At 47.6% G+C, this 27,359-nt stretch overlaps 13 protein-coding genes across 13 annotated transcripts; 6 read left to right on the forward strand and 7 right to left on the reverse strand.

Moving 5' to 3' along the window:
• Nucleotides 1–410: 410 nt before the first annotated feature.
• Nucleotides 411–2,378, forward strand: rex3 (putative RNA exonuclease Rex3; the record flags this gene model as incomplete). Its single annotated transcript, XM_057132516.1, has 1 exon — nucleotides 411–2,378. The coding sequence occupies one exon, from the start codon at nucleotides 411–413 to the stop codon at nucleotides 2,376–2,378; it is 1,968 nt and encodes a 655-aa protein (XP_056980504.1).
• A 410-nt stretch (nucleotides 2,379–2,788) lies between these two features.
• N7511_010140 (60S ribosomal protein eL22) lies at nucleotides 2,789–3,519 on the reverse strand (the record flags this gene model as incomplete). The annotated part of the gene is made up of 4 exons (XM_057132517.1): nucleotides 2,789–2,915; nucleotides 3,004–3,200; nucleotides 3,289–3,324; nucleotides 3,505–3,519. 4 exons carry the CDS (start codon nucleotides 3,517–3,519, stop codon nucleotides 2,789–2,791), a joined length of 375 nt encoding a protein of 124 aa, XP_056980505.1.
• A 1,093-nt stretch (nucleotides 3,520–4,612) lies between these two features.
• Nucleotides 4,613–5,213, forward strand: N7511_010141 (DIM1 family thioredoxin-like protein; the record flags this gene model as incomplete). Its single annotated transcript, XM_057132518.1, has 4 exons — nucleotides 4,613–4,727; nucleotides 4,784–4,831; nucleotides 4,886–5,128; nucleotides 5,188–5,213. The coding sequence occupies 4 exons, from the start codon at nucleotides 4,613–4,615 to the stop codon at nucleotides 5,211–5,213; spliced, it is 432 nt and encodes a 143-aa protein (XP_056980506.1).
• A 550-nt stretch (nucleotides 5,214–5,763) lies between these two features.
• Nucleotides 5,764–7,056, forward strand: N7511_010142 (translin; the record flags this gene model as incomplete). The annotated part of the gene is made up of 8 exons (XM_057132519.1): nucleotides 5,764–5,829; nucleotides 5,931–5,967; nucleotides 6,081–6,134; nucleotides 6,275–6,408; nucleotides 6,460–6,565; nucleotides 6,633–6,718; nucleotides 6,769–6,918; nucleotides 6,982–7,056. The coding sequence occupies 8 exons, from the start codon at nucleotides 5,764–5,766 to the stop codon at nucleotides 7,054–7,056; spliced, it is 708 nt and encodes a 235-aa protein (XP_056980507.1).
• A 267-nt stretch (nucleotides 7,057–7,323) lies between these two features.
• Nucleotides 7,324–8,008, reverse strand: N7511_010143 (glutathione peroxidase; the record flags this gene model as incomplete). The annotated part of the gene is made up of 2 exons (XM_057132520.1): nucleotides 7,324–7,847; nucleotides 7,966–8,008. The coding sequence occupies 2 exons, from the start codon at nucleotides 8,006–8,008 to the stop codon at nucleotides 7,324–7,326; spliced, it is 567 nt and encodes a 188-aa protein (XP_056980508.1).
• Nucleotides 8,009–9,052: 1,044 nt separating this feature from the next.
• Nucleotides 9,053–9,472, reverse strand: N7511_010144 (CTAG/PCC1 family protein; the record flags this gene model as incomplete). Its single annotated transcript, XM_057132521.1, has 2 exons — nucleotides 9,053–9,374; nucleotides 9,432–9,472. The coding sequence occupies 2 exons, from the start codon at nucleotides 9,470–9,472 to the stop codon at nucleotides 9,053–9,055; spliced, it is 363 nt and encodes a 120-aa protein (XP_056980509.1).
• A 565-nt stretch (nucleotides 9,473–10,037) lies between these two features.
• N7511_010145 (uncharacterized protein) lies at nucleotides 10,038–10,931 on the reverse strand (the record flags this gene model as incomplete). The annotated part of the gene is made up of 2 exons (XM_057132522.1): nucleotides 10,038–10,255; nucleotides 10,307–10,931. 2 exons carry the CDS (start codon nucleotides 10,929–10,931, stop codon nucleotides 10,038–10,040), a joined length of 843 nt encoding a protein of 280 aa, XP_056980510.1.
• A 2,033-nt stretch (nucleotides 10,932–12,964) lies between these two features.
• Nucleotides 12,965–14,852, forward strand: cdcA (phosphoprotein phosphatase CDC14; the record flags this gene model as incomplete). The annotated part of the gene is made up of 2 exons (XM_057132523.1): nucleotides 12,965–13,013; nucleotides 13,084–14,852. The coding sequence occupies 2 exons, from the start codon at nucleotides 12,965–12,967 to the stop codon at nucleotides 14,850–14,852; spliced, it is 1,818 nt and encodes a 605-aa protein (XP_056980511.1).
• An 810-nt stretch (nucleotides 14,853–15,662) lies between these two features.
• On the reverse strand, nucleotides 15,663–18,339 carry N7511_010147 (ATP-dependent DNA helicase 2 subunit KU80; the record flags this gene model as incomplete). Its single annotated transcript, XM_057132524.1, has 11 exons — nucleotides 15,663–15,680; nucleotides 15,735–16,204; nucleotides 16,267–16,478; nucleotides 16,530–16,915; nucleotides 16,966–17,478; nucleotides 17,536–17,596; nucleotides 17,644–17,812; nucleotides 17,862–17,929; nucleotides 17,986–18,052; nucleotides 18,107–18,161; nucleotides 18,211–18,339. 11 exons carry the CDS (start codon nucleotides 18,337–18,339, stop codon nucleotides 15,663–15,665), a joined length of 2,148 nt encoding a protein of 715 aa, XP_056980512.1.
• A 222-nt stretch (nucleotides 18,340–18,561) lies between these two features.
• N7511_010148 (DUF4149 domain-containing protein) lies at nucleotides 18,562–19,267 on the forward strand (the record flags this gene model as incomplete). Its single annotated transcript, XM_057132525.1, has 4 exons — nucleotides 18,562–18,593; nucleotides 18,640–18,673; nucleotides 18,750–19,038; nucleotides 19,101–19,267. The coding sequence occupies 4 exons, from the start codon at nucleotides 18,562–18,564 to the stop codon at nucleotides 19,265–19,267; spliced, it is 522 nt and encodes a 173-aa protein (XP_056980513.1).
• Nucleotides 19,268–19,619: 352 nt separating this feature from the next.
• N7511_010149 (sugar porter family MFS transporter) lies at nucleotides 19,620–21,712 on the reverse strand (the record flags this gene model as incomplete). Its single annotated transcript, XM_057132526.1, has 5 exons — nucleotides 19,620–19,804; nucleotides 19,860–20,828; nucleotides 20,886–21,150; nucleotides 21,204–21,286; nucleotides 21,340–21,712. The coding sequence occupies 5 exons, from the start codon at nucleotides 21,710–21,712 to the stop codon at nucleotides 19,620–19,622; spliced, it is 1,875 nt and encodes a 624-aa protein (XP_056980514.1).
• Nucleotides 21,713–23,579: 1,867 nt separating this feature from the next.
• N7511_010150 (uncharacterized protein) lies at nucleotides 23,580–24,572 on the forward strand (the record flags this gene model as incomplete). Its single annotated transcript, XM_057132527.1, has 1 exon — nucleotides 23,580–24,572. One exon carries the CDS (start codon nucleotides 23,580–23,582, stop codon nucleotides 24,570–24,572), a length of 993 nt encoding a protein of 330 aa, XP_056980515.1.
• Nucleotides 24,573–25,009: 437 nt separating this feature from the next.
• N7511_010151 (DNA topoisomerase 3) lies at nucleotides 25,010–27,207 on the reverse strand (the record flags this gene model as incomplete). Its single annotated transcript, XM_057132528.1, has 7 exons — nucleotides 25,010–25,799; nucleotides 25,857–25,993; nucleotides 26,046–26,368; nucleotides 26,418–26,587; nucleotides 26,640–26,818; nucleotides 26,850–27,071; nucleotides 27,121–27,207. The coding sequence occupies 7 exons, from the start codon at nucleotides 27,205–27,207 to the stop codon at nucleotides 25,010–25,012; spliced, it is 1,908 nt and encodes a 635-aa protein (XP_056980516.1).
• Nucleotides 27,208–27,359: the final 152 nt, after the last annotated feature.

Genomic DNA, 27,359 nt, shown 5'->3' on the forward strand with positions numbered 1-27,359 from the left:
CACAACTTCCTATGGATTCCAAGGTTGTTGCTGTGGTCTTCTAGGTGATGCGCATTTCCAAGTCATATCACGCTTAGATCAAGACCATAATGGCTTGTTCTTAACCTCCAGCTTTCAAATACACGTCGCATATGACATCGCTTATCCCAACCGACACTGACTTGGATCCTTTTATTACATGTAAGACAAGCCAATAACTGATTCGCGATGGTCAAATCGTTGATGATTTAGTGGTGCATGGTCTCATTTTCAATAACACAACTATTTTGTTTTATTTGACCTCATGATCCTTGGGCTCATGACTGTCTCGCCCTCCTTTATTATCCTGGGAGACATAAAGACAAGATCGACCTAAGATTTCCTACGGTCTTACCGCCATCCTGGGTGTCACCTGAACGTGCTTTATGAACATGTTCACACCGCTTGGGCTTTTTGGAGAAATCCCTTGTCCACAGAGAGAGCGGTGTGGTCTTTCGAGATGTCTCTTCTTCCATGAAAGCGACGGAGCTCGTTCAGCCGGGGTTATTCCCCCGGCATCTCGTGCCTCAGATGATGATGGCCGACCTTTAAAAAGAGCCAAGATCGACCAAAGTCCTAAAAAGGTGCAGGCTTCTGGCTTGAGATTGTCCGACGAAAATACGCACGAGATGGTAAGACGTCCGTCGAATTTGGACCCTGCTGGCAGGACACAAAATGGATCCCCGGGCATCTCGAAACTTCAGTCTACTACTAGAGAGGTTACACCGCCGGCGGTAAATCGCCCTAAACCCGCGAAGACCTGGGGGTCTATGCCTTCGATTCCTATCACTGCTGCGTCCAAAATCAATTCACCGAAGACGGAGGCAAACCCTACCAACAACACACCCTCTCAATCTTCAGTCACACTTCCTCCTCGGAAAGCGCCAAAAGAGACTTTGAACCCACGCATGCTCACCAAGGCGCCAACAAGCCATGTAGGCCGCACTGCCATTTTGAAGAAGCTGCACGGCGCAATGGTGGCGCAAAATGACAAGCTTCGAAAGGACAAGAATAGCGCGAACAACTGTTTTATCCTGAGTTCAGATGAGCTGGTGACAATGGCACTGGACGAGGAGGAAAAGACAGCGAAGGAGAGTCCAGGAGTGTATGGAAACGTGATCAAGCTTCGAATCGTGAAAGTGACCAAGATGAGCATTGAGGAATGGGTAAAAGAGGTGATGGATCACTTGAACACGCGATACTATAGCATCAAGCCCATCCAGAAGCCGGGTACCAAACCCAATCCTCTTGCCACGGGCATGACTGTCGAAGAAGAAGTCGCGGTTGTTCCCTTCCTCGTCACGCCTATCGCCGGTCTCGAACAGTACGAGTATGTTACGAAAGCGCCCACGGAGTCTGAGATCGCAGTCGCCAAGGAAGGCGTCGATAAGTCCAATGGCTACGAGAAATGTGACCGGTGCGGTAGTCGATTCCAAGTCTTCCCAGGGCGCCGTGAAGACGGTGTCTTGACTACTGGTGGCACCTGTACCTACCATCCATCCCGCCCCATGTACCCCCCGCGCAAGAAGACAGACCACGTCACTGGATCTCAAGAGCCACACTTCCCCTGCTGTGGTGAGCCTATGGGGGCCTCAATTGGCTGCACGAAAGCCGAAAGCCACGTCTTCAAGGTATCAGAGACAAAGCGTCTTTCATCAGTGCTGCAATTCGAGACGACCCCATGGCAGCCCGAGAAAGGGCCTCTTGAGCCCGTCTGTTTTGACTGCGAAATGGGCTATACGTCTATTGGCATGGAAATGATACGACTCACTGCTGTCAGCTGGCCTGAAGGACGTGATCTCCTCGACGTTCTCGTCCGACCAATTGGCGAAATTCTGGACTTCAACTCTCGCTTTTCGGGTGTCTATTCAAAAGACTTTGTCAACGCAGAGCCATACAGAGGCTCGAATTCTGACTCAAAACCGTCTACCAAGGATGAAAAAGAGAAAGCCAAACAACCCTTGCAAATTGTGAAGTCACCGGCTGAAGCACGAGACTTACTATTCAAGTTGCTTCAGCCTGAGACACCGCTCATTGGCCATGCAATCAATAACGATCTGAATGTTTGCAGAATTATTCACCCCACTATCATTGACACTGTCCTGTTATACCCCCACATCAAGGGTCTTCCCATCCGCAACAGTCTCAAATATCTGACTTCAAAACATCTGGCCCGCGATATCCAGACTGGTGCTGGTGGACATGACTCGAAGGAGGACTCGATTGCCACTGGTGATCTGGTAAGGCTGAAGGCGCGTGAGAAGTGGAGGAATATGAAGAAGAAAGGCTGGAAATTCGAGGATGGGAAGTTGATTCCTCCTGCCCAAGGCGTAGCTGGCTCGAATCCCCAGCAGGCATAGACGAGGAATATATCAAAAGAGAACTCAGTAGGTAATTCAAGGCCAATGAAGGTTTGGCTGTCTGGCGATTGGTGTATAACTATAAAGTAGAAATATCGTTCCATGGCGCAAGTATGTTCAGCATGAAAGTAGCCTTCATCGGCATCGATGCTCAAGTTCCAAAGTCAGTACTGTAGTTCATTTACAGCATTTTACATAGAAGAGTCGAGTTTACGTATGAAGGAATTACAATTCAGAATTGAGGGTATAAACTTTTTTAGTTTTATTCGTGGCCTCATAGACCAATCTATCCCCCCATGGCTCTCGCTCTCAATCCAAATAGAGGCTTCAGACATAACAAGCGCGACACACACAGACTAGAACCGATCGATCCCAAGGACAGGCGGAAGAACATGTCGAGAACGACACATTTACTCCTCATCCTCCTCAGCCTCGTCGTTGACGACGTTGTAGAAGCGGAGCTCGTAGACACCCTTGGAGGTGGAGACGACACGGAGCCAGTCACGGAGCTGCTGCTTCTTGAGGTACTTCTTGGTCCTGAAGGGCGAAGAGTGGTCAGTAGGCTATTGCGGAAGACGGCACCCACTAGTTATGGATGGGGTGGGGATCGCATGGGTGGACTCACAGGTACTTGAGGTAGCGACCAGAGAAGGGGATGTGGGCAACGACCTCGATCTTGCCATCGCCGATCTGGGAGATGACGACCTTGTCGCTGAGGTTACCGACACGGCCCTCGACCTTCACGCGGTCGTGGAGGAACTTCTCGAAGGCGGAGACATCGAAGATCTTGTCGCTAGCGGGCTGCGAAGCGTTGATGATGAACTGTAGAACAAACAAGTTAGTATGTGGTTCGTTTTTCATGGCCAATGCGCATGATGCATGTCAGCGGGATGATAGGGAAAAAACGTACCTTCTGGGTAACCTTGGGGGCCTTGCGACCACGAGCCTATACCATATAACAATTCAATTAGCCTACTGCTCCATAATGTCGAGCCCCGGTGGAATCATGATTTCGTCTGCGACATGGGTGCCATCGATAGATTTTTCAATACCGATGTTTTCCAGTCGAGAGCGAAGCCATGATCCAGTCGGAGGGAACAGCAAAGCGGTTTGGGTCTCAACGTACAGCAACGGGAGCCATTTTTGATGGATTGGGGGGAGATGAACTTCGGTGGAAAGGTCGCAAAGAGGTGTATATCCTGCGCCGGCGAGAGATGGTCAAGACGAGATTCCCATGTGGAGCCCTCGATAGCGAATATTCAACAGGTGTGCTACGCTAAGCCATTTTGGGCGATGGTTAGGGCTGTGACCTTCAGGGCTGCGAGGCCTGCTTCGTCAGGGTCATGTGATGTCGATGGATGAGTCAGATGGTACAAGCAGCCGCCGAGCGTTGATTGGATCGTCTAAGCTTCGCTTGCTTAATCAGGTCATGCCTGATCTGGACTAGCGTTAATTCGGGGATGGTCTGGGTATAAATATCTGCTCCTCCCGCCAACCTTCCTTCTCTTTTCTTTCTTCTTTAGCTCTCTTTGCCTATTGGCTTAGATCAAGTGTAGTATCTGTTCTTTTCAGTTTAATCTCTGAAAGTTTCCTCTTGGAAACACTTTGATTATTCTCATTTTTGGATCTCGCAACTTGACCTCTGTGCTTGCGCATGTCTCGTTGCACTGTGTCATCGGGCTTACACTACCCTCGATCGACGCGAACCCTTTTTCATCACTTGTCTCGGCTTGCCCGGGCGCTTGGAGAAGAAGAAACCAATTCATTTGAATCCTAATCGTATTAAATGACGTTGTGTTTATAAATTGTTGTGTACACCGGGCATCTCCAAGGATGTTAATTGTCTTTGTGTTCGCTATATTTATTTCTTGAAGTCTTCCACCATGGACTCCCTTGTCCCATCGCCTTGTAAACAATAGTCAACCTTGAATGTACAAGATGTGTAGCTCCTATGTTCATGTTTCTCATGCTGGCGATCAAAATTTGAGATGAGCACACAATACTAGATTTCCACAACAGCGCTTGTCTCACATTGCTAGACAAGAAGCTCGTACTGTTCAGCAACAACCAAGATACTATCTGCCCCGATAGTGACCTGACTGTCGCCAACGTCTCAAGCTCCAGGCTAGCAACCCTGTCACGTGCTGTGGAGCTTCAATCGCGGGGCCAATCGATAAGCCTCCATTTTTTCCCGCTCCGCATCTCTTCCCTCTGAAACAAGGACAGACGTCGCCATGGGTTCTATCGTTCTCCCTCACTTGCAGACAGCGTGGCATGTTGACCAGGCCATCCTTTCGGAAGAAGAACGCCTGGTGGTGATCCGTTTCGGCCGTGACCACGATCCCGACTGTGAGCACCCCGAAGTCAGGACGACTACCGCGCGAAGCTAATTCATGAACGTTTAGGTATTCGCCAGGATGAACTTCTCTACAAGATTGCTGAGCGTGTGAAGAGTGAGTGTCATCCATTCCACAGGCAGAAGCACCAAACGGCTAATGACTCTCCAGACTTCGCGGTCATCTACCTTTGCGACGTGGACCAGGTCCCAGACTTCAACCAGATGTACGAGCTCTATGATCGCATGACTATCATGTTCTTCTACCGCAACAAGCACATGATGTGCGATTTTGGAACTGGTAATAACAACAAGTTGAACTGGGTTTTGGAGGATAAACAAGAGTTGATCGATATCATTGAGACCATTTACAAGGGCGCAAAGAAGGGTCGTGGTCTGGTGGTCAGCCCCAAAGGTATGCACATCCATGTTTCCTCCAGAAGGCTTGCTAGTTGCTCACAACTTCTCTCGCAGATTACTCCACCAGATACCGATACTGAGCCTCATTCCCCTCTGTGCATATTAGCACTACCGACAGCCGGTGTGCCTGTGTGTCGCTTTATTACGACTCTTATGACTGTCGCTAGACTTGATCTGGCAAGAAGATAAAACGCTGGAAATGTAATGATGGTTCTGGAGTTTTTCTGTTTCCGAGTCGCCCTTGCGATCATTTTCGTTGAGAGTGAAAAAAAACATAAATTTTCCTCAATTTAAGAGAGGAATTGCTCAATTCGAAGCTTCGGGCTTCTCAGTAGAGTATTGGAGATTGTATACAAAACATAGCTGTACCTTGTATCTCAACCACAGTTGAAAGCTTATCCAATGACCTTCACCATGTGAGAAGTTTTCCTTTTTAAATCTTATTACATTAAGCAAAACAACAAACATCCCATCCCTTTTAAATCCAAGCCAAAAATATTTCAAGTTGCGTTGACAGCAAGCTCCATCATTTTTCAGCGTTGATTTTGACGTAACTCATCCACCGCACCTTTCAAACCCGCCTTACCAAATTTCCCATATACCCATCAGCACTCAACCTCAACCACCAAAATGATTGACCAACGAATTTTCGAAGATCTCCAGAACAAGATCGACGAGGAGAGCACCGTTCGCGATGTAAGTCCAGCCAGCGCGTCACCGAACTGGGTGAATTCTTCGCGCGCCAAGCCACCACCAAAAATCAACGCGGAACACCAAGAGCTAACCTTACTCAACAGGAACTGCATGAGATTGTCCAGACTCTTGCCCGCAGAGGTATGCCCTTTAATTCATGATCGATACTGGCAACAGATGATCATCCCGCTGGCCTACTCAACTCGGTCATTGGAGTTGATCTCAACACTTCGGATCTGATGCGTTTCTCCTAGGGCGATCTACACAAGCTATCCTGTCGCGGGCTCATTCCACACCTACTGACCAGTGTAAGTTGATATATGCAGCTGCGCAATGGTTCCAGCCGGATGTGGATTTGCTTCTATTCTATCCACATGTCAATCTTGTTCTTGAGGCGGTGTACCGCGCAAAGCATCCGCCAGAGGCAATCTTACTGACTCGATCATAGTGAAGCCCGTGCTTGACTATGTGACCACTGAGATCCTTGCTCAGAAGCAGGAAGTCGCCCGTCTCAAGGCTGTGGCTGACAAGCACCCTTTCTACAAGTACAACGGGTTGTGGACCCGTGAGCTACAGAACCTGGTTCGTACCTGGGCTACTGAGTTCAAGGGATTGTACTGATTTTCTCGACAGGTTGCTTCTATTGAGCTTTGTGCTTGGTTGGGCGGATTGCAGGAGCACAAGGGTCCTAGCTCCGGTTCTTTCATGACTATTGAAGATGTGGGAAAGTTCCTTGAGAGTATGTCATCCATGATGCGTTGTCTTATATCTTGAAATACCCTGCTAACGGCCTGTTTCTCTTATAGTTCCCGTCAATCTGAAGGATCAGGATGCTTTCCACTTGACTATTGAAGAGTACCTTCTGGCATTGATTGCTATGGTTGAGGAACTGGTTAGCTGCACACTCTCTAATTCCTGACCTCCTATTAATTCTATTTGCAGTCTCGTCTCGCTGTCAACTCTGTCACTCTCGGTGATTACTCTCGCCCCATGCAGATTGGAAACTTCATCAAGGAGCTGTTTGCCGGCTTCCAGCTGTTGAACTTGAAGAATGATATCTTGCGTAAGCGCAGTGACGGTATCAAGTACAGTGTAAGTCTTCCTGGCTGCAAAGTCACAAATATAAACCTTAGTACTAATATGAACGGGTTGCAGGTCAAGAAGGTCGAGGACGTCGTCTACGATTTGTCCCTGCGAAACCTGGTCCCCAAGGGTGCCCCCTCTGCCTAGGCTGGAACATCAGGCCACAACGGAATAGCATGTAGCTTATCGTACGATATGAGCTGATCTAGAGAAGGCCCGGGGAGACTAGTGGATTACGAATTGATAAAAACTAAATGACGGACATCGATACGAATTATCATTATCACTTTAAAAGAATCCCCTTCCGAGCCGGAAAAAAAAGAGACCAGTATGTCAGAGACAGAAACACCGGGCTATAGATACAAATGAAACCGAAATGAAACCGAAATAAACAAAGCCAGTCCTTCAAGCCAACTAAGCTTCGGTGGCAGCGGGAGCATCGCCCTTCTTCAACGAAGCAAGAGTACCAGCCTTCTTGGCCTTCTCAAGCTCCTGCACAATAGTGCTCTCCAAACCCTCAGGCTTAGTGGTAGTAGCCCAACGTCCAACAACCTTGCCATCAGCAGAAACAAGGAACTTCTCAAAGTTCCACTTGACACGCTTGAGGCCCATGATACCAGGCTGCTGCTCCTTCATCCAGGTCCACACAGGTGCGGCGTTATCGCCGTTCACATCGAGCTTTCCCAACACGGGGAAGGAGACGCCATAGTTGAGTTGGCAGAAGGACTGGATTTCATCGTCGCTGCCAGGATCTTGGCTGCCGAACTGGTTGCAGGGGAAGCCGATGATTGTGAAGTCCTCTGGGTACTTCTTCGACAGGTCCTTGTAGAGCTTCTCCAGGCCTTCGAACTGCGGTGTGAAGCCACACTTTGAGGCGGTGTTCACGACCAGCACGACCTTGCCAGAGAGAGAAGAGAGGGGGAAGGGGGTGCCCTTCTCTGGTGGGGAAATACTGGGTTAGCTGATAGTTTTCAAGGGGGTTGAATCGCTGGATCGTGGGGAACGAAGGGACATGATATGGATAGACGTATGGTGGTCAGCATGGGATTTACATACTGTCAGCGGGCTCAAAGTCATAGAAAGAGGTAGCGGAAGACATTTTGCTTGTTTGGTGCACAAAAGAAGGTTGGGAGAGGACGCGCGGGGACGAGTTGTACAATGACGTCGTTGATAGACGGAAGGACTTGGCAGTATTGAAGGAACACCGCTGAGGCGAAAACGCGAACATGGTGTTCTTGTACTCTGCACTCAACCGAGGTCAAATCACTTTCTTACCAATTGGCCGTGGGTCTGGGCACGGATTGTTCTAGTGCCGCCGGAAGTAGCTAACTGTCCGAGCCGATGTCTTTCAGGTGCCACTTTATTGGCTGCGCCATTGGTCATCTTGCGAACCTAGACCGTCTGCGCATAATTTTGTGCACTGCTTGAGCCTAATTTGTTTGGCTTTGAGCTTAATGATCTATAGAGACTGGGCATAATTACTTCTATCTCGGAGCGCTAGTACTGGTAAAAATTTTGCAGTCCACCCAAAGATATTGAAAGATGCTGCAGAAATATATTGTCCACCGAAATTTGTGGTAATCAGCCACTTCTTAGTGGTGGTCAACAGAGTGATACTGTATGCTTACTTAGATACCATTAAAGACGTAGCGAGCTGTTGGTGTGTTGTATTCAATATGGACTATTTGGATATCTATGTTGCTAAATTTCCAGCTACCACAGGCTGAGAACCCCGCAAATCCATACCGCACACGAAACATGCGACTCGGCAAACGACGTAATTGAAAGTAGCGAAAAGGTCCTGAGCGGAGCAGTCACAGTGCCCAACAAACGTCTCCAATCCAGTAATGAAGGCATTTTGGCGGAAACCTTGCCACGGATTAAGAATCAACTCTCATGGTGTTGCAAAGACCAATCAAGGAATAGACCCAAGTTCTGTCTCACCGTAGTGTCAAGTCGTGAAAAGGTTCAAGCCATGGTGGACGATGGTAAGAGTGTAGACAAACAGGGTTCGAGTCTTGAGGCTATGTGGATCTCGCAGTAGACATGACCAGGATCAGCCTCAAGTACAAGCAACTGCCATGAGTCCGGAAATAGACACCCATCAATTCTAGCATATTTTTCGTTGCTCAGTGTCGTCGGTTCAACCCTCCATCTCAGCTTTGAGTACATCAACGTCCAATTCAGCCATAACACCAAGGATAACACCCAAACTCTCCATGAACCCATTGACAGCAACACGCAACATTCGATTGGTCGTCGCGTAGTATGTAGTCTTCAAGATAGTCTTCGATTCATCGGGGTCTTGCTTCAGTTTCTTTTCTTTGTGCTCCGAGGCAGCAGTTGAAGTTGGGGATTCGAGACTGAGTGTGCGACGCACGAAAGGGGACAATTCTGAGTCGACATCTAGGGTGCGCAGGGCAGAGGAAGCGAGGCGATTTGTTGGAAGGGGAAGGGAGATTGTTCTAGGGTTTGCGTGTTAGCCTCAGTAGTCCTGGACTTTTAAGTAAATGCGTTCGTACAATGAGTAGGGGAACTCGGGGTTGTTTGATTCGAGAGTCATGGTGTGTTATTGGGACTGGAAATTCTGAATATGGATGAGGGTTTTGCAAGTTCGGCGAGGCGAGTACACGGGGTTCTTGTGGTCAATTGGATGTGTTCATGATGCGGTTGGACATTTCGCGGGCGGAATCGTGGAGGGGCTGAAAGTGATGACTCAGCTTTTGTATAGTTCCAAGGGTTGCCCTAAGAGTTGTCGAGAACGAATGATCTGGCAGTTATATTTCAGTATAGACGATATGATACGATAATCGTCAGATAATAGAACCATTTTACATCAAATCAAGGCCAAAACAATGGATTTTATCTTGTAAAAGGATGCTTTCCGTGGAAATTACTCATGTTAAATCGTAGAAATATAAAGCTCACTCATGAAGGGATGGTATAGTACATAAAAGCTGGATCAAGCATGATCTTTGAGAAGAAGAAGAAGATAGAAAGTATCCAAGGAGTATTCAACACAACTCAAATAAAGTAGTCAACATGAATATATAACCACGGCGGGCTGGGTCATGTAGTCTTGATTATGTCTCACTCCAAGCCCAAATCATGGTCGTGTCAGAGCGACTTTAGAGGAAAGCAACCAGCGATTGAAGAGCAGGGAACTCAGCAAGCTGACCCTTGGTAATCTCACCAATGTCGACAGCGCGCTTGAGGCCAACGAGGGAACGGATAAGACCGGTGGGGTGGGAAGTGACCTGGCCGACAGTGTTCAGAGCCGCTGAGTCAATGCCGTGAGCGGGACGATCCTGTCGCTTACCCAGACCATCGATACCAGAAGTTACTTCTGTGTATAAGTTAGCTTACAATCATCAAGGAGTGAACAATGGGTACTTACCACCAACGGTGGCAGGGACAGTGCTTCCGACAGTACTGCCAACGGTGCTACCAACGGTGCTACCAGCAGTGCTACCAATGGTACCAGCGAGGGTGCCAACAATGCCGTCAACATCACGCTTGCCGGAACTGACACCAGAAACGACCTTTTCCGCAGTGTTAGCGCCATTGGAGACAGTGCTTTCAACGGTTCCGACAGCGCTGCCGGCAATATCGGTAGCGCCATTGACGACACTAGGAACGGCCTCGACGGTTTGTCCAATAGAATCAGTGAATTCGCGCTTTTGAGGAATGGCATGCTCAATGCCGTGCTCCGCAGTGAGAACAAGGCCCGAGCTGGTGCTCTCAACGGTTCCAGCGGCACCGCCAGCAATGCCAGTAGCCTCGTTGAGAACACTAGGAACAGCCTCCACAGTCTCACCAGCGGCATCACCAAGATCACGCTTCAGACCGCTGGCCAATCCACCAGCAGTAGTCACGACAGGAGCAACGAGGTTGGACGTGGCAGCCTGAGCATTACCAATAGTGCCCTCTACATCACGGAGAGCGCCCCCCGCGATAGGGATGGTGCCGCCGTAGGACAGGCCAGCAAATGCAAGAGAAATGGCGAGTCCAGTGAACTTCATTTCGGTGATTGTGAACTAGATCGGAGGTTTCAAAAGAGTGACTTGGTGAGGTAGGTGTGTTCAAAGGTAGAAGTCGAAAAGAGTGACTGGAAGTGAAGGAGTGACTTGTATAAAACAGAACGAAACTCGAGTAGGCGGACCTGTAGGTGGCATTATATACAACTCCAAGGGTTTGTTTATTCTTCCCCCCCAAGGGATCTCCCTCGCGCTAGGGATCCTCAGGGTCGATGTTTTGACCGTCTGCTTGTTATTCGTTCAACCTGAGAATAACCACGATCGGCGCTAGCGTGCCATCTGTAAAGCCGCGGACTTACTGTCGCCTCAGCGGAAATTGTACGAACCAAGGGGTTTGTGGCGCGCCCACATGGGATCCAATCAAACTAATTTGATAAAATGATAGGGCGTGCAAATGCCCGGGGAAGTGCCGGAACAGTAAGGATAAACTAAGAAGCACACTACAAGACGTTTAATCTGTTTGATGAGATCCTTATTTCAGTTACTGCGACAAAGTTGAAAATGCACAATGTTGTACTTTATAGTTCTTGTTTACAGTGGGCTGAATGAGGACAGAATTGCAGTGCTAGCATGTCCACCGACAACTGTTGGAATCACATGCTATGCCCAATGATACATTAGTACGATGCGTACACAAACGACTATGTTAGAGCATCGAAGTGAGGGATGATGGCTTTGACATCGTAGCGAATAAGCTCAGGTAAGGGTGGCGCTTTAAGCGGGGACTCGACGAATCCACTTGTTGGACTGTTGTCGATCATCTCAACGCTCAGTAGGGAGTAGCGGACCAAACGTGACTTTTACAAAGTGGAACATTCGAAGTTTATCAGTGAATAGTTTGCCGTCAATGAACTTACTGTATCCTTGCGTTGAAGTCGGTGTTGTCCTAATGCGAACCGGAAGAATGAAGCCTTCTGGGTGGACGAGAGAATGAAATGAGCGAAAGTATGGACAGAATCAAGGTGATACCTGGTTAGCAACACTGAACTTATAATCCCGACGCGTACAGTAGCGTGAGTACTTGGCTGGGAACGTGAAAGCGCGAGACACAATGGGTCCGATATAAAATCCGTGTGATCAGTCAAGCGTAAATTCGCCACAAACAGCAATAGAATGTGATAGCCACAATTCCAGACCAAGCAGTGAGCCATGAACTGTAGAATATAGGCAGCCGGGATTACATATTGAGGGTTTTTTTAAAGCGAACTGGCTGGATAGATCACCGGGAATCTCCACTCTTTTACTGTTAGACCGAAGCGGCCCAAGCATGTGCTCGCATCTCGGCAAAGCTGTGCTCAGTAAACCGCTACTAATGGGGTGTTTGGAAAGACAATGTGATTCAAGGGAGAATGCAGAATGGCGTTGTATTAAAGGTCCAGGAAGAATATCGAGATCGCGCACGGGAAGGCATCTATGGCCTTCCTAGATTGTATGATCCATTCCGTCATGGGATATCGAAACAGGCAAACTAATGCCCATTCGCGACACATTTGCCTGGCGGAATGTAGGCAGCCCAATGATGAGGCCTCGAGTGAGAACCGGAGAAAAGGGTAAGTAAGTAACTAACTGAACCAGTGTTATGGTTATGTTATGTTTGGGTTGTGTTTGCCTGGTTTGCACAAATTGCACCGTTTGCATGTTGTGATGTTTTTGTTTGTGGAATGCCACAGGCATCAGCTTCTGCCTGAGGCGGCACGGTTGTCACGTCAACAGACGTCGCTAGGCCCAATGAGGAAAGGCACAACATAATGGCATGGCAGCTGCCCCAAACATCATGAAACCCGGACTTGTTGTTGATTTCCTTTTCTTCTGGACCCCTCCTGTACAGGCTTCCTCTACTCTTGATTTTTATTCTTAGTCTTGGTTGATCGGATCATGAACGTTTAGTTCTCCGATACTCTTACAATTGGCGACATCGAGTCACACCAACGCACAACTTCCTGCAAACGGTATCTTGACAAGATCCAACTTGAGCGTCACACGATTTACATCGGGTATTCAAGCAAAGAAAGAACATAATGACTACCGACTTGAACCACGGCGGCCAAATGATCGAGTACATTCAAGGTTAGTGCGATCTGTTTCCAACTGGCTGGTTTTCATCCGACATCGTGAACTAAACTTGGATATTTGCTAGATCGTCTGTACTTGGCCTCTTACGACTCTGCACCGAGCTCGCGAACCCCGTTCCCTTTCCATTTGGATGCGCCCAAGTCTCCAAGCAAGAGGGCACGCGCCCAGCCCTCCACTCCGAGCAAGCGCCGCTCCCCCGTCTATTTCACGATTGATGACACCCTTCTCTACAATGCTTTCCACGCCGATTTCGGCCCGCTTCACATTGGACATTTGTACCGCTTTGCCGTTTTGTTCCATGAGATCCTGGGCGACCCGGCCAACAGCGATCGCCCAGTCGTTTTCTACAGCAAGACTGATGCCCGCAGTCGCGCAAATGCAGCCTGTCTTGTGGCATGCTACATGGTGATGATTCAATCTTGGCCGCCTCATCTGGCTTTGGCACCAATTGCGCAGGCCGATCCTCCTTACATGCCATTCCGTGATGCTGGATATAGCCAAGCCGACTTCATCTTGAACATTCAGGATGTAGTTTATGGTGTGTGGAAAGCCAAGGAACAGTCACTTTGCGGACTTCGTGATTTCAACCTCGAAGAATATGAGAAGTTTGAGCGAGTCGACATGGGTGACTTTAACTGGGTTACACCTGATTTCCTTGCCTTTGCCTCTCCTCAACAACAGCCCGTGGAGCCCATTCCCATGAACACTGCCGAATACGATGCATTGCCTTCCTCTATCTCGGAGATTTCCTCCGCCAAGATTCCTACGCCCTTCAAGAATGTCCTGGCGCATTTCTCCTCCCGCAACGTTGGTCTGGTTGTGCGCTTGAATTCCGAGCTCTACTGTCCGTCTTATTTCACCGCACTTGGTATCTCCCATATCGATATGATCTTCGAAGACGGAACTTGCCCTCCCCTGCAGCTCGTTCGTCGCTTTATTAAAATGGCGCACGAGATGATTACCATCAAGAAAAAGGGAATTGCTGTTCATTGCAAGGCAGGTCTTGGCCGCACTGGATGTCTAATTGGTGCCTATCTGATCTACAAATACGGCTTCACTGCCAATGAGGTCATTGCCTTCATGAGATTCATGCGCCCTGGTATGGTTGTTGGACCCCAGCAGCACTGGTTGCACCTCAATCAGGGTGCATTCCGCGAATGGTGGTTCGAAGATTCAATGCGCGAGAAGTATGCTCAGTCCACTCCTGTTACTCCTCGTGTCTCCACAAAGAAGCGCAGCAGCAACGGAGTGGTGTCCACCCCTCCCAACAACAGTCACTCCAAGCGCGCGGCCCTTGGGGAGATCGATCAAAATGAAGCCAGTGCTTATACTGAAGAAAACCTTCCTGCACCCACTCCTGGTCAACCCCGAAAGTCACACCGCAAGGATTCACGACACCACCCTTACTCTCGGACCACTTCTGGCTCTTTGACTGTTGAAAGTGAACAACGCCATCGCACCCACCGAAAGAGCAACGAGGGCAGCGAGAGTGAGGAAGAGATTCAACTTCGCAGGCTAGCCAAGCGCTCATCGCGATCCCCCGTCGCTTCTCCCACTTCGAGATCGATCAGCTACTCTGCCACTGTCACTGCTAGCTACACTCTGGCCGATAGCAACCACGAGGACCAAGAAAACTACAATGCGAACCCCAAGACTCCTGTTAGTCGAAAGAGCGGCGGTGCTGCGCCGATCTCTGTCAGCAAGGTTCGATCTAGCCCTCGACGAGCAACAGACAGTACTCGTAGCAGTGATGCTCGCGGAGTTCGCAAGACCAGTGGCCGAGTTGGTAGCAACTCCATCAGCCCTGCTCGGGTAGCCAAGACTGTCCACTGAAATTGACATGCCTTGTTCTCAGGAGCCTTGCAAGGTCATCACGTGTGGTTTCTGTTCCTTTCTTCAAGTCCCGCTGGGATAAATTTTCTTGCATACCCCTTTTTTTCACGTTGCATCTGGATGCTGTTTAATGTTTCAATTTTCTTTTTTCGGACTGGCTTGTTTTTCTGGTTTCCTCCGGAGCGAATGTTGGTTTTTGGGCATGTTTTGCACGGCGTTTGGTTCTCCGGTTTCTATTACTGTGAGACGTCTTGCAAACTATCACGATTTCTCGTGTCTATTGCATGGTGTTTGATTACAGTTTTTTTGGTCTTTACGTGTCAATTCTATGTCGATATGACAATAACGTTCCTAGGCTTTGTCAATTCTTCCACATATTTATCATTCACAAACGACTTCTTCATCTTTAGAACGAACGCCAAACCTACATTACATTAATTCATAATGTAAAACCTACTGGCGTAGCTGGATATGCGCTGTTGATTGGGTATCCCTGTATAACAGACCGACTGGACCACATGATGTTTTGGTAAGTTGTTGTATGTGAGATGTAAACTCGAACCTTTACCTTAATTCTATGCTCAAGAAGCCGCATGGATTTCAGATTGCTTGGTCAAGGTTAATCATATGGCACCGGAACGGCGGTGCGAGCAGGAAGTAAAGTTTGATACTTTTTTATATTCAAACAAGGGATATACTGGTGAAAAACCGCAAAACTGGCACCATGATCCAGTTTGATTCATTGCTATGCTATGCATAACTGGATTGAGCTCAAAACCAATACAAGAAATCAGCATTGGACTCTTTACCCTAGTTAGCAGTTAGGAACTACATGCAACGTTAGCACCAAATCCAAAGTCTACTAAAAAGAACCAAACTTACCTCCTGAGCCTCAACATCAGAAATATCCGAACTCTCCACAATATTCTTATCAATAAGCCCTAGCTTATTCCGCCGAACAAGCCACCACAACTCCCTTCGATCCCCACCGAGCTCCTCCGCCACTAACTTGCCCTTGAGCCTACGCAGGAAGTCATTATAAGGAATAGGCTCTTCGTAATCTACCAGCTCCTCGCGCATAGTGCCGAGTCCCTCGATGACTCGATCGTAGTTGGAGTCGCCAAGACTGTGCTTAATCTGGATCTCGATGATGTCAGCCATTTGCTTTACGGCGTCGTGGATTGTGTCGATGCTATCGGCGCGTGAGAGGGTTTGCTTGAATTCTGGGATGGCGTTCTCTGCGGAGATCTTTGTGCGCTTTGGTTCTAGGCTTAGGAGGGCGTCGACGTCTAGGCCTGAGAGGGGTTTCTCGGTTTCGCGTTGACGTTTGCGGCCCTTTGCTTTTGGCGGGACTATGTTTTGATCAGTGTTGATTTCTTTGGGGAAGGGGCTTTTTAGACGGAGGAGATTTTACCCTTCTTGATATCTGCTGTGGAGATCAATCTTTCTAGATAGGATTTCGATTTCCTTATCAATTCTTCTGAGGGCTGGGCGAATTGCGTCAGGCGTTCTGATGGATCGAGGACTGGATCAGTCGGATGCACTGCACGGTATCGAACAGCTGATTCCAGGCGGTGCAGTAATGGGGAGAATGATTCGTCGATTGGAAGTTCATTAGTGGGCTCGCTGAGTTGACTTGTTAGCTGATAAACAGCACATTCCATGCGATTTACTCACCCTTCGTCATTTGTGGTTTCTAGCTCCATACTATCCACGTAATCGCTCATTGCATCCCTCAAGCTGTCACTTGGGAGGTTGCGGTGCTCAGTCACCACTTTACCAGAGACTGTGATGATTTTATCCAGAGGCGGAAAGCGGTATGACCGCACATCTTCCGTGAAGGGAAGCTGTACTTCAATCAAGCACTCATAGTCTGGCTCGATAGAAGGGGCCAGCAAGATAAGCAAAGGGGGCTTGTTTTCTTTGGCCACTAGCCGAGCAACGGCATATGACTCCAGCTCATATAGTGCATGGATGATAGAGGACAATGCAAGTGATGCAGCGTCATTTGCCCGCTCAGCGATAATGACGTTGGTGTTGGACATGTGCAAGTACCGATCATACTGTACAGGAGATTAGCCACCACAGGACAACTATCAGAGCGAAGACATACCTTGTCACTTTGAATGAAGCCAATGATTTCCATGCCTGCAAAAGTCTCCAGATTCGTGACATTCTCATCCGTCTGCTCGATAGCAACTGCCGTTCGTCCGTACTGGTAACCCTTCGCCAAATCATCTCGCTCCACGTCTGTCTTTCCACCCGGAGCATTTGGATCGTTTATTTGATAGATCCGCGACATTCGTACTGTTGTCAGTGTATCGCTTTCACCCGGAGCCTGGCTCCCGGGGGCAGAGTCTTGTTCAGCTTCTGTTCCGGAGCGCAACACGAAGGAGCTCGCTGAGGGCGGTTTGGCAACGTAGGTGCGAAAGTATCGCGCAACGGGTATGCGTATTGCCGTTTCGTACTCTTCTGAGTTACCAAGCTGTAGATGCCCTTTGAAGGATGGCATACTCTTGGTCACCTTGATTCGAGGAATGTCCAGCTCTGAGACGGCTTGCTCAAGCGTTCCATATACTCCATCACAATCTTCAGCAAGTACACGAAGAAGAGCTTCGTTTTCAGCCTATATTACAACGGTCAGCAGGTTTTTGTTTTCAATGTGCAAGAGCGATTTAATCACCTTTGCACTGTCTTTGTCCTCTTCCTTGACGCCATACTCAGGATCGTCAAAATCAGCCCCACTGTACAGCATTAGCTCTGATATAGTACTACCGAATAGGAGACATACATGATTACCAGCTCAATGTTGTCTTCCTGAAGTTTTGAAACGATACTCTTGAGGCCTTCGCTGCTCATAGAGCCGGTACCGTTGGTCACCAAAACAATCTTTCGCTTGTATTTGAGCTTTTTGCAGTACGTGATAATCATCTGCATGGCAATGACAATTGAAGAGATAGCTTTGACATAGTTAGACACGAGATTTCAAATAATCGATGAGTTGCATACCATCGCCTCTGTTAGTTCGACTAGGCTTGATAGATTCTCGGAGCTTCCGAATGTCAGGCATGAGGCATCTAACAAGGGATTAGCAAGAAACTCGGCACGAGACAGACATTTCATTCAACCATACTGTCCTAAATCCGAGAGAACCGAGATATTATGGTAGTTGGCCTCTTCATCGAGCTCATTGCGAGTTTCTGGTGTTGCACACTAGTTAGATAGGACCAGGAACGGAATAGAGTACAACCCACCGTCTGTCCTGAGTCCAACCACAGCCAATGTAGCAGTCTTGCGACCTGTAGCCACCTAAGTTATCCAGTCAGCAGCTGTATGTAATTTGTTGTAAGTCACATACCGTGGCGGTGATTCTATCCCAGACATACTGCATGGCCCATTCGAGGTCGGTCACCGACCGGCCATGGTGGCGCTCGCCCATGGACTTTCCCATGTCCACAATGTAGACTGTAGCCTCTTTTTCTGCCATGATGAAGTGTTGAGAGTGGAAAGAGAATTACTCCAAATCGCCCCAAGACAACACAACGTCCAGGCAGACGCGCGATATTTCCACATTCGGTTTAGGCTCAGACGCGAAGGCACATGACATCACCCGTGTTTGTTCTGTTGCGGCCGTGGAATTCAGGCCAGCAATCCAGTCTTCCCCTCGGGCCAACATCATAGATACTCGCATCTCCATATATCCTGAAATATGAATGACCCACGCCCATACCATGTCCTGAGGTTTGTTTCTCTCTACGTATTGGGCCTCATCTGACACATAATACAGCTATGGCACTCTTCTGGGAACCCAGTTCTTCCAGGTAAGTCCTAGACTTAACGCCACATTTGAAGACGTGAAACCTTGTATAGTGGAAAATACATCTAACAAGTCAATAGTCTTTTGTCGGAGGATTTGTTGCTTTCCGTGCCCTGCCGAGGCCCCAATTTGCTAGTCTGCAGACTGCCATCTTCCCCATCTACTTTTCGCTGCAGACAGCCTTACCTGTGGTTGTGGCCTTGACCGCTTCTCACGGTGGACAGACTCTGGGACTCTCTGGCTTGACTGCGCCAGAGAACCGTCTCAACACCTTCCTGCCCTTGGCAACCGTGGCAGTGACCGGTTTGGTGAACATGTTCGTTCTGCGTCCTATCACTATCAATGTGATGCGCGAGCGGAAGCACCAGGGTAAGCCTTCCCATTGAATTTGCTGCATTGTGTTTCTGCTCTCATGTTCTGACCCCTTGCAGAAACTCGTGATGGCAAGCGGAGCTACGACCCGGCGCCTCACTCCAAGGAGATGCTGGCTCTGAACAAGAAGTTCGGTCGTGTGCACGGCATCTCTAGTCTGGTCAACTTGGTCAGCTTTATTGCTACAGTCTACTACGGTGTTGTACTGAGCAAGAGGCTTGAATGATTTATCCCCGTCGTCAATAGGAATCATTTTGTCAAATTGGTGGGCAACTTTATACATAGCACTTGCACAGTTATCATGTCGTCAGGTAAGAGAGAATGTTAAGGCTTAAAAGTTGTGTCTAGTCATATTCTGAGGGGAGCAGTAAGCCTAGGCTGAAATACAATATTGATTCAATATTTCTACTATCAAAATGTTCCACCAAATGAGATCTGCAATTGGATGGCATCATTCGATGACTAGATCAATGTACTAGATGAGAAGTGAGATTTTCAAAATAGAATCAATAAAACAAAGCAAAACAAAACAGTATCACCCATGTCTCATGACAATTACAAACCTGGAAGAGCAGCCATCACTTTGACCCAAAGTTGCCCACTTCAGCAAGCCGTTCAGCGTTGCGATAGAATGGTGGCAATGGCGGTGGGTTCTGACGAAGAATCCAAACCCTGAAATGCCACCAAGCATTCTTCATCTGGTATGAAGCGTGCTTGCGAGTTGAGACAGAGAAGACCTGATCCAACTCCTCCAAAGTCAGAGCTAGAATAGAAAATTAGTATCGTCAATCTCGAACGAGCCAACTATGGGGTCTGACCTTTGGTTTCCGGTACAAACAACAACACCAAAAACCAGCCTGCTATACACCAAGCGGCATACCAGCCGAAAGCACCCTGAGGCTTGAACGCCTCAACAAGGTGAGGCCAAGTGAAAGAGAGAATGAAGTTAAAGCACCAGGTAGTTGCCGTTGCCCAAGACATACCGACTTCGCGAACACTCAGGGGAAACGCCTCAGCAGAATAAGTGAAAGGCACAGGTCCCTCACCAGGAGAGTAAAATATCTCGAACAGATACATGCCGGTAGTGACCATTGCAACTCTTGCTTTGCTGGAATCATTGTCGGCTTCAATCCAGAACGAAAAGCCACACCAGAGTAGGAAGATAGCCAAGAATGGGAAGGTAAACAGCAACAGATTTCTTCGACCCCATGTATCAATCGTGAAGAAGGCCGGCAAGGCAAATATCCAATTCAAAATCCCAGTTCCCATGGATGCCAATAGCCCGCTGGTCAGACTGTATCCCGCTTCAGTGAAGATGGAGGTAGAATAGTAGGCGATGACGTTCACGCCACAGAATTGCTGCATAAACATCACAATCCAGCTAGCCAATGTAGCGCGACGGTTACGAGGGACAGTGAATAGCTCCATGAACATCGTAAAGAAATTCTTGCCCTTGTTGATCTTGCGTTCAAGCTCAACGCCTGCATGTGCATAATACAGATCTCTGGCCGCTTGGATATCGGTAGGTCTGAGGATGCGGAAGTTGGTATATGCCTTCTGGATCTTGCCATGCTGGATCAACCATCTTGGGGACTCAGGGCAGATGTAGACCTGAGCGCAGACAATAAGTGGTAGAACGACGGTCGATCCAAGCATGAGGCGCCAGCTAATATCTGGGCTCAGGCTCATGAATGCAACACCCATTATGTTGCCCAGCATGATACCGAAGGCTGTCCACATTTGCCACATCATAACGAGGGCTCCTCTGATTGGAGCGGGTGAGCATTCTGTACATATCTGAGTGAGACATTGTAGAAGTCAAAGACCTAGTCAGCAGCACTCACCTGCGGCATATACTGGCACAGTACTTGATTTTGAACCAATACCCAATCCAAGAACAAAGCGGGCAATGAAGAGATTGACCCAGGTATTGCAGAATCCTTCCCAAACTGATGCTACAGCTGCAATAAAGCATGAAATAAATATCGTGCCGCGTCTGGCGAAGAAGCGGTTCAAAGGCTCGGTAAGCCAGCAGCCGAGAATCGCACAGGCTAAGTATGGGGCGCCAACAACGAGGCCTTGGATATTTGCCGTGGTGATGTTCAGTTGCTGAGAGTATGCTGGTCAACAAAAGCAACATAGGGTTATAAAGAGACACATACATCTGGCTTCATGTAAATGGCCTGAGCACCATTATTGACTGTTTCGTCCATACCTTGAACAGCAGCAGCAAGAGAACACATTGCTTAAAATTGAAAGTTAGCCAAGTCAACAGGTAGCTCTGTCTTCAATACATACAGGCAAGGAAGTAAAGCTGCCATGGCTGTGACCACTTGTGAGTAATTTCACGCTCAAGGGCCACCCTCTCATTATCTGTCAGTTCCGGAAGACTTGTTGCCTTTGCAGGATCTTGTGATATAAGAGCACCTTTCTGGAAAGTCTCAAGATGATCCATCAGGTCATACTTATGGCAGAATTCTGCAACATCCTTGAAGAGTTGCTCACGAGGAATGCCAGCTAGAGGATTCTCGAATACAGCGTTGATCTGACCCCGAGATCGATCTTCCACATCGGGAAGAGGCTCTAACTTGTCTTCCCTGTGCGCATATGTTGGAGTTTCTATGTGCTCCCCTTTCTCCGCAGCTGTATCGACCATCTCTTCTTCCTTCATCTTTTAGAAGTCAAATATAGGGATACTGTTAAAATAAAGGAGCTGTTTTGATCTGCAATGGATTTGAGAGAGACATGTCAGCCTATAATAGGATACTTTTGCCTAGACCAAAGACCTGCGGATGAAATTCCATACCTTGATAGCCAATTTACCTGTCATCAAGAATCTAGGACATTAGCGTAGAAAAACATTTACATCTTCCATTGTGGGGATTTGGGGAGAGCATGGATGCTTTTATGGAGTCTATTGAGCAAAATTTCGCGTTTGTCCTAGTTCCATACATACTAGCACGGCCAGCATCTGACAGGGTTGCAATCTGGCTGGAGACCGGGCCAAATCTTATGCGACACAGGTCGCTTAAAAGTACAATGGGTCTATGTACATGTAACATAGCTGGATTGAAATGGACGAAGACAGCCAGTATGACCAAAATGGCGCCTGCTTCACAAAGCTATTGGTTCATTGACCTTTCTGCCACTGGTAAAGCAGCTGCCGGACGAGCCGACGACCCAGCAGGGAAGAGCAAAGAGCAGCTCTCTCATGGAGGAAGGATGTGTACTCTGTAATTAGACTAAAGTAAACCAAGCAATAGAAGCAATACGACTTTGATACAAGGCGTCCCAGAAGTGATCATCTCCGGACGGACCTATCATGGGGAGAAGTTAGGGCTGGATACGTCATGATACTTTGAATAGTGCGGGGAAGCCCGACTCAGGTTTGTTCAGACCTCTCTTACATCTTTCATTGAAGGTTGCCACTGAACCAAATCTTGGAAATGTAACTTCATGATCGACAAGGAGCCGCCGGAGAATAATAAGTGGCTTGCTCCACTGACGCCTCCCGTTAGGGGCCCATTCCTAACTAGGCTGTCTGACCCCCCCAAGATTCTAGAAATTCAAGTTCAATACTCTATGATATATTCATATGTTACCTGTTTAAGCACAGAGGAACACATACAGAGGCAGTAATGGATAAACAGGCGCAAACAGGCTATTTGCAGCCGCAAACTGGTTGCACGGGGCACTAGCAGCACCAGACTGGACGCAAATGATCATCAAAATGTCGCGTGAGAACAGATACCGGTCAAGCACTTGGTGTATGCAAGACTAGTATACATGTGTTTTTCTGTTTAAGATATTGTCTTACTCCGTTTTCTTTTTTTGGTCTACTGCGGTATGTTTCCCTTGCCCGCCAGTCCCCTGCCATCTCTTACTAGAGGTAAGTTTCAATTAATACACCTAGACATATTTTACAACCCATGCCCCTTTAGAAATTTGCAGTGTTCACCGGGACAAAGTTTTTGAACTCTAGGCCAGGAAAGTGAGTGGTCTACAAGCGACCTTCTCTAAGAATATTGGACGCTTCCACTAAGACTTACACTTGCTTTCGGGTTATGTTTCCTTTTTGGCTAAATAATCACGCCGAAGGAGCTCAATATAATTAGGATTTACTTTTGAAAAATTGTCAGCAGAAAGCCTTGTGTATTATTTCATCCAAATTAATCACTCTTTCATGGGCATAATGATCAAACCGCTAGCAAAGGCAATAAAGGGATCATTTAAGGAACAATGCAGCCGCATAGCCAATCATGATAACCAAACATACAATTAATCGTTTTATTACATGATTGAAAGCTATTCAAATTTAGACTCATGGAAGCACTGCTCTTTCATGTTTGTACTGAACAAAGCCATGTAGATTTATTGTTTTCACCCCATCAGCGGTTTTGGCATTCTTCCGGTGTATAAAACCCCCAAGCCACCGAGAAAGACGTGGAAGGTTCCCCCCTTTCCTGAATATATTCGGAAGATTAACCAAAATTCAAGCCTTTCGAAGCGCTCAGTCTACGAAAATTGACCTTGACAATATGCTCGAACTTTGGCTGCTAGGCACAATGTTCGCCGGCCTGAACGGCCTTGGCCTTTGGCAATCAGTGCCTCTGACTACAATTTCACCTACAACTTCATACCTCATGCGCGGTATTAGTTCCCTGGAGGTCGTAGGGTCAATTTACGGATTACGCCGACTGCACCCTTATGTCTTCACCAAGAACGACACCATTTCCCACCAAGACCAGCAATTACAACAACTAATTGAATTCGAAAACTCAAAACATGGCATGTATAGTCTGCACAAAGATGCCGAACAAAAGTCTTTCCATCTCAACACTCGACCTGTGGCGTCTCCGACCTCCTGTCCACTTATCACAACCGCCTCAAATCAAATGACAGACTACCTACTACAGGCACTTTTGAGAAAGGCTGACAAGACCCAGATGTCTGATTTCTTGTTGGAGAAACTTCTAGAGAAGAACGAGAAGGACACTATGCTTGCCAGACGAGCAAGTGAACGAAACGTTTCCCTCGCCACCATTGCATTTGTCTTTCTCGCCGCGGGCATTTTCTTCTTGCTACTGAATATCGTTCAGCTTAAGCACTCAATCACGGACACGAGGGCGGTTTTGGGAGAAGGGCTTTACCAATCAATCAACAGTGACTTCCAGAAGCTTCAAAAGCTACTAGAAAGTGTCATCCTTGCGGTTTGCGAGCAACTTCAAATGGATATAGCAACATTCAGGGAAGAGTTTGCACATGTGAGAGATACTTTTGGCGCGTTTGCGTTCAAATGCGAAGAACAATTCAGTTCTTTTACCAAAATCATTGAGACCAATCAGAGAGAAAATCAGCAGGTCATTGACCAGAAACTTGAGGAGATCGGTGGTGATGTGGAAGACCTTATGAAAGTTGTTCCCCAGATCTTGCGGGAGATGAAATGTATGAATGATGCGGTGCAAAATGCCACCGGAGGATCGAATGGACACGTAGTCTCGGACGAGACTGCGGAATCAAATGGACAGTGAAGTCGATTTCTACAAGTACGAAGTTGATTTATGGGCAGATGAAAGAAGAAAGACTATTAAATGATAGAACAGAATCTATGTTGAGTATCCTGGGATGTTAGATACTGATTATTGAGCTGTTTCTTTTTGATACGTAAGTTACATGAGTTATTGAACATATCGTGTTCAAGTTGGAATCAGCATTTAGTCATCTTTCAAACTGAGTCTTACTTGAAGCAAGTTAAACGTAGTATGTCATGTATGGATTCATAACTTGTTGCACTAGCAGGTCTTTTGCGAAATCCTAACAGCCCTTCAATAATAATATTATGCTGCTCCACTATATCAAGCCTGGGTACGGCGGTGCCTCACGTCTGGCAAAGAAACACTCAAGGATATGAGGTAGTCTATTATTGGTATCATTCGAAACAATTAAGATGGATCATAAGGTTTTCAAGTCATGATGCAGCCTCTTCAACGAGGTATTTTCGACAGGCAGACTTCAGCATGTTGATACGCCGTTGGGTATGGATAAAAACCTCCCGATACATATCAAGGCTCTGTTGCACAACCTCCTGCCGCGTTTTGGTACCCGAGCAGATCTCAAGCATCCGTAATTCCATCTCCTTGCGCAGAAACGGCTTGCTGAGAGACACGCTATTCGGGAGGCCTGTGACAACATTATCGTAGCCCTCTACAAGAGCAATTCCCAGACGAGTCGGAATAAGTTCTTGTACTGAGGTGCGGCCACTGCCTCGTTGGTTTGTGGCGACGTATTCACGTTCTTTGATCTTGGCGATATGCTCTGCCATAGTAGCATCCGTGCCAATTCCATTGGCATCCATCAAACCGATGAGCTCGGGTTCGGTCAGATAGTTCGGAGCAGTAGTCTTGCCTTCGAACATATTGGCTTCTGTTGGCTCAAAGAGCTCGCCTAGATCGAATTTTGGCAGCTGTTGGCTACTTTCCCACTTATCGTAGACATACACATCCAAGTAGTTTCTCTCCAACACCATCAGACCGTTTGCATGAAACATTTCATCTCCATACTGGATCTCGATCTCTGTACTCTGGCCCTTGGCATCATCAGAGCAGCAGGCAAGGAACCGACGGACCACAAATTCGTACACTTTCTTTTCATTGGCGTTTAGTTGATTAGGTGAAACCCAGCTCACCGGATGAATGGGAGGATGGGCTTTATCATTGTGACGACCCCATCGAGGAGTTCTGAACTTGCTATCGACAAGGCTGTGCAATTTTGTTAGCCATAAAAAAGAACCAAAAAAAAATACACGGACTACTCACTCCTTCGCGTATTGTCCCCATGAGCTGTCAGGATATTGCTTTTCAATTAGCTTCTTGAGGTCAATCGCCTTGTCAAACTGATCTGTTTCAGTTCTGGGATAGCTGATGTATCCCTTGGTGTAAAGTGCTTCTGCTATCTGTTAAGCTTGTCAGCAATCTAGTAATTAGGTTTGATGAGATTTCATATACCTTCATGATAGTTTGACTGTCCAACCGGAGAAAGCGAGAGCCCATCATCTGTAGGTCGACGGTTGTCAAGGGTAATGGCCGCCATTTGCTTGTAGGCTTCTGGTTCACCTTTGTGACTTTAGCTTGTTTTGCAGTCAGACACCGTTCTAGCATCATTGTCACAACCGCTCGGTCAAATAGATGCACACGCTTCCAGAGAAAGTTGACTTTCTTATTTTCTCGGGAAAGAATTACTTTGATGCCCCAAAACGTTTCTGGTTTGAAGTTCTGCACTCGCAAGTATCGGTCAACAACAAATCCCAACGTAGGAAATTGACATGATCCTATCAATAATCAGCTATGCTTATGATATAACATTTTGAATAAACTCACCATAGCTGATGACCTTGTCTTTCAAGGCGGCGACTACCGCTTGTAGTTGCAGCGTCTGGAGACGTGTGAATGCCGCACCAATTCGAAGATCAAGCTCGATTCTGGCAGCTACAGCATTTGCTTGATAGTCATCAAGGTTGACTGGCTGCAGAGCAGCCCGACGCACATGGCTATAAAGAAATCAATATTGACCTGAAAAAACAAGTCAATTTTCTGACTTACGCGCTCTCTGTGTTACTGAACTTGGCTCTCTTGACCTCAATGCGAGAATTGCCTTTTAAGGCCTGGGTACGGACTTCTGAGCCGATGTGTTCGCCTTCACGGTCACAATCGGTCCAGATGAACAATGCCTTGGAGTACCTGGCTTGGTTGCGAATGTTTTCCGCGATTGGTAGCTTGTCCTAATGGAGAAGTTAGCACTACTCAACTAACAAATCTAGGAGCTTTGTCCACCTTATCAACGTCTTCCTGCACGGGTGCCTCGAACAGTGACCCTGGAGGACAGGAAAGCCAGCCTTTATACTGACGGTCAAAGTCCAGGCCAGTTAAGTGGCCTATGACACTGGTCATAGTGACAGAGCAATTGCCCCAAGCACCACCAAAGTTGAAGTCAAACTCATAGTTTTTCACATACTGATTCCCGCGAATTGGATGCTAACCTTGATCTTAGCCTTTGCTAGCTTGAACCCTGGAGGATACTCACTGTTTGAAAAGAACCACCCGAAAGATGAGTGGCCACTGCGCGAGCAATGGCAGGCTTCTCTGCCACACAGAGGATCTTACGAGCCATGATGAGCCCGAAGGATCACATGGAGTTCATAACTTACTGAAAGTGTGTTTCGTCACATCGTGGAAAGACGCGCGAGGCATGCCTGAGGCAACTAAAACTATGTAAGCAAAGCCGATCCGGAGCTAAGCCCGATGAGGTAATCCAAACATAAC

This window comes from Penicillium nucicola (assembly GCF_028828085.1).
Source record: "Penicillium nucicola strain IBT 29836 chromosome Unknown utg000010l, whole genome shotgun sequence".
NCBI classification, from domain to species: Eukaryota; Fungi; Ascomycota; class Eurotiomycetes; order Eurotiales; family Aspergillaceae; genus Penicillium; species Penicillium nucicola.